Source organism: Tiliqua scincoides, chromosome 3, assembly GCF_035046505.1.
Source record: "Tiliqua scincoides isolate rTilSci1 chromosome 3, rTilSci1.hap2, whole genome shotgun sequence".
Classification (NCBI taxonomy): Eukaryota; Metazoa; Chordata; class Lepidosauria; order Squamata; family Scincidae; genus Tiliqua; species Tiliqua scincoides.
Window position 1 is genome coordinate 44750164 of NC_089823.1, and position 11719 is coordinate 44761882.

Sequence of the window (11719 nt, forward strand, 5' to 3'; positions counted from 1 at the left end):
TTCTCACTGCTGAACCTTCTCAGGTTATTCTTTTTTTTCCCTCCCCTTCTAGTGTCTCCATCCAAGCCAGACTGTCAAATTATAGGGAAAGCAGAGTATGGATATAATATTAACCTGACCTGCAATTCAGTTGAAGGATCCCCCAAACCGCAATATTCCTGGCAAAGCTATGATGCACAAAACCAGCCACGGGCACTTGAAGGAACAGCATCAGGTATGAGAAATTAAGCTATATGATGTACTTTGTAGAAAACCCCTTTTTTGTTTTCAGATTTAAAATGCATTTAAATATTCTTGTACTTTATCATAATACGAATGAACATCACCATATTTTCAATTTATTTCTTAAAGCAAGATCCTTCTTGGAGAAAAATGTTGGGTAGCATCTTTGACTTATGTGTTCAAACCCAGCCCAGGCCCAGATTTTCCCAAACGAAGCTTTTAATGATTGCTTTTATAGTCTCTTCCCTGAAAGAGTTCATAGGCTTCCCAGACTTTGGGGCATTGGCCTAACTGATTGTACTAGAAAGAATATAGACTAAAAGAAAAAGAAAGAAGGCAAACAAGAAATTGGCCAAATGTTGTTGCAGATGGGATAAAGTAGACTTGTATTATTTTGGGGGTCTTTTTAAACTGTCCTTGTAGCCCAATGGGTGCTGATGAATGACTTCCCTACATGCATCAGTTTTAAAGAGACTTTTTTTTACCATTCAAAAAACTGGATGAGCTTGCTGTGCAGTGGTGTTGGGGAATTGAGTTTTGTTTCAACCATGCTATCATGCAAAACATGCACAAGATGATTACATCTCTTCCACAAGAATGTTGTTAGTGCTAAAGTGAAAGGTTGTAAGAGAATCAAAACCTGGAGGGATGGTATCTGAATCTTTTGCAATCAAAGGTCACAAGTGCACCTTGTTGTCTCAAACCACCAATATGTTTAGATTGCTGACAGTTTTTCTTTAAAAAGTACATTTCTAATCATCAGTGTTTGAAAAAGAATCTTGATAAGTTAGCAGTATAGTCTTGATTTCCATTTTTTAGTAGCCCTTCATGTTCTATATGGTGTTCACTGAATGCTTCTTTATCTCTCTGATGGTCTCTCTTTTTCTTTAGCCCCCTGTTTGTGGCCATCTTGACAATCTTTGGTTTCATAAATAATGGTTTTAATAAATAATGGCTGTAATAAGATACAAGTGGCAGTCTCTAGTGCTCTTCAGTTAAAATCACAATAGAGAACAGGCTCATAAAATTAGCACTATATAATAGTAAAAAGTCTAGAATAATTACCACTGCTTGATAATGCTTCATGTCTCAGGATTACAATAACTGCCTCTTCAAAGTCTACCTTTGACCCACTTCAAAATCTTACATTAATTATTCTAGATGAATGCAGACAACTACTTACCCTGTGATGACTTTACATGGGGTGCATGTGATGCAACCACTTGATAAGCTGGTTGACTATAATAAGTTATTCTGCCAAGTGGTGAGGATTTTATCTCTGCTGCCCCACATATTCAGGATCTCCCTGGAAGATGTTGTGATGAGGGTCAGACAGACTGTTCCAGGGGAAGGAGGGGCCATCATAGACAAATTGAACCACTTTCTGGTCCCTCTCTCAACTCTCTGATGAGGATTAGCTTGACAGTGATTCCCTGAGTCTGAAGCTGCTGTTCCTGAATGCCAGGCAGTAAATAATAACAACTGCATTATTCAGGGTTTAATCCTGGATGAGGGAACTGACCTGGCATGTATTATAGAAACCTGGCTGGATGTGGTGGAAGCAATAGGTCTCTCCAGCTTTGTCCAAGCAGGATTCTGCAGCCAAGCAGCCAAGCAACCAAGCAGGTGTTGCAGCAATCACAGCTGTAGGGGAAGGGAGTGGGAATCACAATGGTCTATTGGGAGTGCATCTCCCTTACCAGGAGGTACCCCATCCAGTATTCCACTGGGTTAGAATGTCTGCATGTAATGTTGGAAGGGTACCGTCTGCCTTGCTGCCCAAAAGTCACCCTACCTGAGCTGACCGAGTTGGTCTCTTTGGACCACCATGGTTTTGGAGTCTCCCCATTTGGAATCTTCCCATTTATTGGTGCTGGGGACCTCAGTGTTTGTGCTGAAGTCCCCAGGGTAGAGCAGCTCAAGATTCATGGCTGCTGTGAAAACGATGGGCCCCAACACACAAAACAGAACATGTGTTGAACCTAGCCAGTGTTTATAGCCCGGCAAGTGGGCAGTGATCTCAATGTGGAGATCAAAGTTACTCTGTTGTCATGGTCAGATGACTTCCTGTTGAGGGTCAGCCTTGCTGCAACCTCATACCTCTGTAGAGACAAGGTACTGCCCCTGGAGATTAATGGATCTTGAGAGTTTCCTGAGGGCTCTGGAGGATTTTCCAGCTACTAGTGCTGGTGACTCATCTGAGGCCTTGGGTGATCTCTGGAATAGGGAAATGGCCAGGGCTGTGGATCAGGTCACTCCTGAGTGATCTCTACACTGTTTCAGTCTTAAAACGGCTCCTTGATTTACTAAGGAGTTAGTAAAGAGCAAAAAATGAAGGGGCAGGAGAAGATAGCTGCTCAAGTGGTCTTTGGAAGTCAGTGGTTTGCCTGTTGGACAGCCAGCATCTGCTCTGGCTTCCAATTCATTTCCTGGTTCAAATCAAAGTGCTGACCTTGATCTTTAAAGTGTTACAATGCTTGGGATCAGTGTATTTGAGAGACAGCCCTCCGCCATGTAATCCGGCCCACTCTCTTCAGAAATCAGAGGAACCTTTTCTCTGTTGCTATTCTGTTGCTTACAGTGGTGGAAGGGCTGACAGCAAGAAACAGGACCTTCTCAGTAGTGAAATTCCCTCCCCTAATATTTATGAATTGCTTCTTCTTTAGAAACCTTCCAGTAGTGTCTTAAAACACTTCTTTTCAGACTGGCCTTCTAATTAAATCTTTCTACAGATTCTTAGAGATCTGTCCTTTTGCTGCAATTTATTTTATATGCTTGCTGTCTCATTATTCCCCTCAATGTAAAGGGAAGAGCTTCCCCTAACCTCCGGCTGAGCCACTTTGAACCCCTATCATGTGCTGGATACAGTGCAGGCCTCCTGGCCCGTCTGTTCCAGTGCAAGATAGGATTGCACTGCACGAGTTTTGGTGCTTTCCCAGCTAGCATATCCCCTACCTCCACCTATGCTCTTCCATTTTGGGCACGCTTATCAAAACCCTTTTACTTGTACTACTCCTTCATTGTTATTTTTATAATTATTATTATTTGATTACTCATAAGAATTCATCTGCTACATTTTACAAGTAGAAAGTGCACACCCACAAAAAGCAACATCAGAATGTCCTATAGAGAAGGCATCACTTAATTTGCCTTCTTCCAATAAACCATTCTGTGGTTTCAAATTGTTCTAAACCTTTCTCTCTCTTTGTCCACACTGCATAAGTACTCAATTTAAAGACTGCAGCAAAGAAAATGTGTATCACATATGCTTGTTATTCACCAGCCTGACCTATAGATGGTAGCACTGTACTAGAAAATAGGTGTTTTCTCAGGCACACTGCTAACACATCAATCCCTGTGAGATATTAGTTATTATAAGTTGTGAATGTTGGGGTGAAAGTGAGTTGAACAAAGTGTGTACATACATCAGTGTGAGCATATTTACATGAAAGCATGAAAAAGGTGAGCAAACAGGAAATGTCATACAGTTCAATCAACATGCATAGCCTCCAAGTGAAATAAAATGTGAATTCAGGAAATTTCATAGATTACCTCACCAACATTGTCTTCAATTGAAAAAAACAAAAAACCTATTGAAGCTCTCTTTTAATGTGTGCCCATTCTGTGTTATCATACAAATACAATTGCCCCAGCCTATGCACATTCTCCATTCAAGTCATATTTCTACAATATGGCATTTTATATGCACAGAAAGATAAAGACCTATTCCCTGAAAATGATTATACACATACGGAGATTTCTAAATGCACGGGGACTGCCTCATTTTCAAATCTGCATTACTGGCTGATATGACAAGTCCCCTTCTCAAGTCTGAGGCAGATTCAACAGGAACTCTCAGATCCCTGTATTCCAACACACGTATAGCTTAACCAAAATGCTCTCCACCATTCTAAGAGATACTTGACATGGCATATTTAGAAGTTCAATATATTCATTTCATTTCCCATCTTCAGATTTTTTCCTAGTAATTGGGAGGGGGGAGACTTTTGGATTGCCTGTATATCAAATTACAGCTTTACAGTATTGTGAAAATACTATAATAATTTTACTCTGTTCAAGTGAGTAAGGCAGGCCTAGGACATACATTGGCTGGATTCTAACTTTCTTTCAATTAATGGAAGCAGTGGCAGACCTCCCATTCATGAGATGGGGCAAATGCTCCGGGTGCGGAGTCTCGTGTACCTTTAGGACCCCACAGAAGCCTCTTTGAGCCTCTTTGAGGCTCCTGACAGGATCGGAAACTGTGCTTCTGGTTTGCCGGAAGCACAGTTTAAAGCATCAGGGAACCTTCAGGAGGCTTCCCTGATGCGTCCTGGAGTTGTGCGAGGCATCATGCCTTGGGGTACGGGGAGGTCCGCCACTGAATGGAAGTGAGCTTTTCCATCTCCCCCCTTTCCTCTGCAGCTCTCTGTGCTAGGGTTCAATTCCCACCTGTCATGAAGTTCAATAGATATTATTCTAGTCATTCTTGCTCATCCTAATGTATCTCATGGGGTAATTATGAGGATAAAAAAGGGACTGCGTGAATTTCCCTGAAGTCCTTGGAGGAAAAGTCAAAGGTAGTATAAAAATGGAATTACTTATGCTCATGTGATTGTTGACAGTTTTGGATAGATTGATGCTTACAAGCATACTAGTAACTTACCATAGTAATAATGGGTAGTTCTCCTTGCACAATGTCTTCATGGGTTGGGTTGTAAAGAAGAAATTCCATATGTGACATGAAGTCCTCAACCCTGGTTTGTAACACTGTCTACCACGGACTGTGTTTAGAATCTTGAGGCAGATGCCTTGCTTTATTTGTATCTGCTATCTAATGATCTTATTTTATGGCTTCTCTCTTGCAGCAGCAGGACTTCTAATGCTAAAGAACATTTCAGCAAACACCGCTGGCTACTACATCTGCACTGCCAGAAACTCTGTTGGAGAAGAGAAATGCAATATGACTGTTGCTATTGCAGCTCGTAAGAATTAAAGTTACTGCAAAACTGGAGGGGGGGGGGAGAAGGCAAATCTGAGTTGGAAAGTTAAAGCCCCATAACACCCATATTTTTCACTTTGAGAACTGTCCTTTTACTTTACACTGTTGAAGAATTTGCATCTGACTGTAGTTGAGACTGAAGAAGCCCATTGCTATCTGGTGACAAGATGGCTCTCAATCAGTAATATTACACTGGAACTAGTCAAGAGAATGGCCCTGGCTTTCTGAAAAACCCACCTCTAGATACATCCCTTTCACTAGTTGCAAATACAAAGCAGCAGGTTGCTAGCTTGGTTTTTTTTTTTTCCCCTTCCCAGAATAGAGGAGAAAAGAAGTAGAGATAGGGATTACTTGGAACCCAATCCTATGCATCCCCTCTCCCATTGATGCAGCTGTGCCAAAAAGTCACACGCTGTATCCAGCAGGGGGTGGGAGGGGATTGGGAGGCTTTTGAGGAGAAGGGGGAATTACTTCCCCTTATTTTCCACAAGCCTCCTGCTCTGAATGGCTTTCTTTGGACTTGCACCAGCTCTGTAGCTGGCGCAAGTTCAAAGAGATGAAAACGGCAGGAAAGCTGGGAAAAGAGGGGATTGGATCCAGTGCACACCATTGCTGCTGGATCCACCCCCACCTGTCACCTACTCAGCCACATTTCTTCCCCTCCCCACCCAGTTTTTCCCCCTCCCTGCACCCACCACTGCCTTACCTACTCTGGTGAGCATGGCAAGAACTGGTGGCAGTATGGCAGCACTGCTGCTTGTTGCAGCGCTGCATGTAAAATGGCCACCAGCTGAGTGCTTTGTGAACTGTTGGAGACTATTTTGTGACAACAGAAATGCCTTCTGCTGTTGCAATGTACTGGGTCGAACTGGGCTGTTGGGCTAGTAATGTCTTCCCAAAGGGGAGTGAATTTGGTTTATCATCCAGGGGTGACAAAGTTCTAATCTTTTTCTCCACAGCATCCATGAACATTGCCCTCTATGCTGGAATAATTGGTGGAGTTCTTGCTGCACTAATTATTATTGGTGTTTTGGCATATTTTTGTTGTTGCAGAAAACAAAAAGAAAAGGACTATGAGATTACGTGAGTATCTTTCACTTGTGGGTGGGATAAAAGCAGCACAGAGAAAAGTAGCCTATTCGTAAGAAGGGCTATAAGTTCAACTCACTTAGGCCGTTTCCCATTGCTATGGTACAAGCAGGGTGACCAGATACAGTGGACGACAGACTGCCTATATACCTTTAATCACAGTATAGAAGAGGGAATTTTGGCAACTGCAGCTCAACAAGGAAGAGTTGAAAAAGTTGCAGCTGCCAAGATTCCCTCTTCTATACAATAGTTAAAGGTATAGGCACTCTGTCATCTGTTGTACCCTGGGTAAAAGTCTGGTTGCAATGCTGTCCAGTTAGGCTGTAAAATTCTGTGAAGTCAGTGCTGCTTACGCAGTTACTTTAGCACAATAGGAAAAGTGTCATACTCTTTCTGTCCCCAAGTACAGCATGCCCACTATTTTCTCTATCAAACTACAGCAGGTAGGTTGACAATCTTGGTTTATCAAGGATGTACTCATTCAAGGTCTTATGTAACAAAAAAAACCCAGTCTCCATTAACTTCCCCCATCTGTAATACTGACTATCTACTGCAGTGTTATTCAAACTGTGAGGCGCAGCTCTTTAGGGAGGCACCAGGAACTCAAAGGGGAGGCGCGGGATGTCCTCTTGAAGCGATACAGTCACACCCCTGGGCAGAATACAAGCCCATCTTCTGCCTGTCGTCTGCACTTTTTTCTAAAGTGGAAGAAACGGGAGTTGCTCAGCTTCGAGAGTGGCTGCTGCCACCCCACCCACTCTGAGGCTGCTGCCTTTGTGTTTGCTGCATGTTGTTTCCAAAGCTCTTCGACTCCAACCCCTATCTGGCAAGTACTCAGATGGGTACTCAGATGGTGCAGTCTGAGCATGCAGACTGCATGCTCAGCTTGCAGTCCTTAACCCTCACTGATCCTTGTCTGGTTGGTTCCTAGTTCCCAGCCTGGGATCACTTCTCATCAAAGTGAAATCTCTCTTTTCAACCCCCTCCCTCTTCCACTCCCCTCTTCCACTCCCCCCTTTCCATCTCCAAACCTTCCAGCTTTCCTCCCCCTCCCCAAATATAACGCTTCCTATTTTACCAGTCATCAGGACTCTTAAAGTTGCTTCCATGCAGTTGGCAAAGGGGGAGGGGAGAGACAAGCACACACTTTACTTGGCCAGGAGCAGAAAAAGGCTACTGTTTTTAAAGTGATTTATTAATCTTGTTGTTTGACTGAAGAGGAAAGGCTGTATTTTTAAAGTGATGAATCTTGCTATTTGAAAGGAATACTTATCAGCCATTGATGAATTGATTGCCAGCCCAATCCTATCCACACTTTCCTGGGAGTAAGCCCCATTGACTCTAATGGGACTTACTTCTGAGTAGACATGCATAGGCTTGAGCTGTGCATCTCCAAGTATAGGAGACAAATCAGCTTCCTAACCAAACCCTTATCAGCTCTGATATATTTTCATGGTCTATTTTTGTTTTCCCCACCAGCTGCTGGAAAAATTTAATTTCATTAAATTAATAAAGGGTTCAATCCTATCCAAGGAGAATGGGAGAAAATGACTAGTTGGATTGGGGTCCACAGGGGTGTGTGTGTGTGTGTAATGTTGGTCAGACTGGTTGTTCACAAAGTTCATTTGATAAAACAATTCTATTGTTATGCTTACAAAGTTTAAAAAAATGAGTCCTCCTGGACCAGACAAAATCTACCTACTCCAGCATCCTGTCTCCAACAGTGATCAGCAGCTGATTATTTATAAAGCATGTACATATATTGCTGTGTATTAATAATATATTTTAAGATCTGCATTTAATTAATGATATGATTAATATAATTATTAATATAGTTAATATATATTTAATATTTAATATTATATAATAAATATAATATTATATTTAATATAGTTAATATTTCTGGCCACTTCCTGTTAATGATGTCACTTCCAGCCCTCAGGAACATGATGGGGAGTCATGGCCAACAGCCACGGGGGTCAAGGGAGCCACTGGCCAGAAAAGTTTGAGTAACACTGATCTACTGTATCTGCTAAAAACCTGGGCTGCTATCAGGGTTCAGTGTGTCAGAGTTCTCTTTAATCATTCCCCTGCTGTCCCCATCCCATCTGTAAACAAGGCAGGAGGGGGTGGGGAGAGACTGTGTGAGAGCAGGGACAGGGGAGGGAGCTGCTTGCATGCCTGTGGTGAGACTCCGTGCAACACATAGTGATTGCAAGCTGAGGTGAGGCTCCTGCAAAACTTAGTGCTTTGCACCTCCTCCAGCTATTCTGCTGGTGGGCTCCATTGAGGAGGAAGCCTCCTCCAATTCCTCCATTCCTCCAATGAAGAGAAAGCCTCATTGAATGACTGGTGCAAATGCAACTACTTCTGAGTAGAGCTGCAAAGGATTGGGTCGTTCTGGTAAACCTCGCAGCTGCTGCGTGTGACCCTACTCCCTCTTGCCACTTCCGTCCCCGGTCTCATGCAGTCTCTCCTTACAGATGGGATGGGAAGAGCAGAGGAATGGTTGAAGAGAACTTGGACACACACACACACAGTAGCAGCCCCAGTTTTTTCCATGGCTGGGTTTTTAAAGGGAGTGACTTGAGACTCAAGTCATTTTGAGTTGTGAAAATGCTCTGGGTGACTTGGAAAGTGCTCCTGTTAGAACTTGTTTTCAAGTCAAGTCACAGGGAGTGAAGATTTGTGATCTGACCTGGGTCAAGCTGTGCTGGATTTACCCATCCCTGGTAATAATGCTTTTAGAATTGTAATCCCCCATTCATTGCAATTCTCTTACCCAGTGCTTCCCAAACTCACTGGGGCAGCAATGACCTCCTCTTGTTTCTGCCAGTTGCCGAATCCAGAAATAAGTGCTGATGACACAATGATGCACAATGTGATGACATCATTAGCACTTACTTCCTGGTTTGCACCTGGAAAAAAGACCAAAAATCAGCATTAAAAAACCCAGTGAGGGTGGGTGGGCACATACAGCAGCACACAAGGTCCTCTACTCATGACACAGAGGCTCTGCAATGTGATCTGTGGCACTTGCACTGCCGAGCAACTCTGCCAGCCCACTGCCCTCAACTTGTTGCAAAGACCAGTATGGGAACCTCTGCTCTACGTCCTAACTTCCAGCACACTATTTGGTTCAGATTGCAAGGGAACTCAAATACTGTAGTGATTGGCAGTTCCAGTTCTGCAGTAATGAATCATCGCCCATAACTATTTAAAATAAAAACCACAGCTAACCGAAAACCATCTCTTTCTCTATCAAATATTTAGGGAGACAGAAAACAAATACCAACCACCAAAAAAAGCTGTAGAAATTCGAGGACCACCTGAAGAAGAGATTCATGACGAGGAGGAGGTGGAAGATAATGAGAGGGAAGATGAAGAGAGCAGAAAACACAAGCCAATGATGCCACCAAACAATCACTAGAGGTTTCAGATGCTGTGACACCAGCATGTCCAGGTGAGAGAGAGGAAATAAGGTTCAATTTCAAAAGTTTCCTCTCCCCCAACTTGGACAGATTTCTGTGACCATATATACAGCTGGCTTGTATAAGTGCAGATTCTTCAGGTGTCCTAGAAGGAGTTTAGTGCATAGCAAAAACTAGCTGGTTACAAAGGCAGGCTGGGTCTCAGGGCTTCCATCCAATTTTCTCATCCAAGTCTTACCATTGGAACGGAGGAATGGTCCACTGTGAGTATTCTATTGTTGTTGTCAACATTGGCTCCATGGAACTTTTCATATACCCTGGTTCTGGCTCATTGATGAGTTCAGAAGAAATACTAAGCCATGATTTCACACTATATAAAAAGGACTTGCCAGCTCCCACTCTCACAGCCCAGTCCTACCTACGTCCCTGCATGGTGATGCAGAGGTGCTGGCACAGGCATCCGGTGGAGGATTTTTGGCTCCTGGAGGTCTCCTCAGGGTAAGGAGACATTTGTCTCCTTGCCCCAGGGTTAGTGCCAGCAGCCACAATGGATCAACTTGGACCTGCGCCAGCGATATCGTTGGAGCAAATCCACATTGATCCATGCAGGCAGATCAGGCCCAGGAAAGGCATTTGGGTACGGCACACACTGGCACTATCAATCCTGTCTCCTCCTGGGCCCAAACCATCCCACCACTCCCCACCACTGCCCCATTCCACCTCCCCCTCCCCCTTTCAACCCCATTTCTGTCCTCCCCCGCCTCTGCACTGGACTTACCTGATTTGATGGACCTACTGATGACTGCCAGCACTTGTAGGAAGGCTCTGGCCTTCCCACCAGCACTCCTGGGCCATGTACTATCACAAAGCGCTTTACAGCCAATCTTTAGGATTGGCCATTAGTCACATGCTCCCCCTTACCAGCAAAACATTTTTGAACAATTTTCCTGGAACCTATATACATCAATGAACCATGGGCACTTTTGTATTTCTGAAATTCAGATCAAACTTATAACATTCCACCTTGGAGTCTGGTTGTGACAAGATACAATTTCATAGTTATAATGTTATTTGGGAGGGGAAATGATGTTGCAATGAAAATATGTAGTCTCACCATACTGTAAAACTTCCTTTTTGAATCTGTGACATCCATCTGTAAGTTTGCATTTTGGCTGCCCCTGTTGAGAACTCTTCTAAGAAATAAGAGTGTCCACACAGAGTCCATTCACCCACTAGATCACACATTAATAAACTGGAATCAATGAAACCCCATCGTGGTCCGAAATATAGGATTAGGCATCACAAAATTACTCCTAGAGATGCATATTGGCATTCTCCCAAAATTGGGGTATTTTGAATCATTAAGGCATGCTCTATCTGATACAAAGACTCCTTTTGTGAGTTTGTTAAGTCAAAGTCTCCAAAAACCTCTGAGCTACAAAACCTCTGAATCCTGATAGGCTTCCCAACTGCATTGGATACAAGTAGCTAGTTGTGCATTAAGTTCTTTCTTTCTCCACAACATTTCATTCCTCTCTAATCCAGTGATGGCAAACCTATGACACACATGTCAAAGGTAACACAACACCTGACAACAACTGAGTTTTACTTGCATTTCATTTTTGTAACTATTTGATGTTTCTTTATATAATAGCACCACACATGATTGAACTGTATTTTTTTAAATAAATGAATGTGTAAAGAATTGTTTCTCTTTTGTTCAGGAGGGAGGGTGACACGTCAGCAGTCAAGTTAGGCATTTTCTGAATTTTTGAAATGCCTAGTCCAAAGATTAGCTATCTATGCTCTAACCCCTCTTTCTCCCCATCTTAGTGTAGGGAATAGAGTAAAGGTGTAGGGTAAGATAAATACCACAACATACATAAACTGTGCAAATGCAATTAATTTTTTTATTTTACAGTCACATTTTGGAGGGTGCAGTTGTTAGCCTTGCCTAGCACACAAAATAGCCTGG

At 43.0% G+C, this 11719-nt stretch overlaps 1 protein-coding gene across 1 annotated transcript in view; it reads left to right on the plus strand.

Moving 5' to 3' along the window:
* Nucleotides 1–11441, plus strand: part of GPA33 (glycoprotein A33) — a 31797-nt gene extending 20356 nt beyond the window's left edge. Inside the window, exons 4-7 of the mRNA XM_066620673.1 lie at nucleotides 53–214; nucleotides 5091–5207; nucleotides 6184–6307; nucleotides 9587–11441. Coding sequence (XP_066476770.1) covers nucleotides 53–214; nucleotides 5091–5207; nucleotides 6184–6307; nucleotides 9587–9743 — 560 coding nt within the window. The 3' untranslated portion in view covers nucleotides 9744–11441. The remainder of the gene's footprint in view (nucleotides 1–52; nucleotides 215–5090; nucleotides 5208–6183; nucleotides 6308–9586) is intronic.
* The last annotated feature ends 278 nt before the right edge of the window (nucleotides 11442–11719 follow it).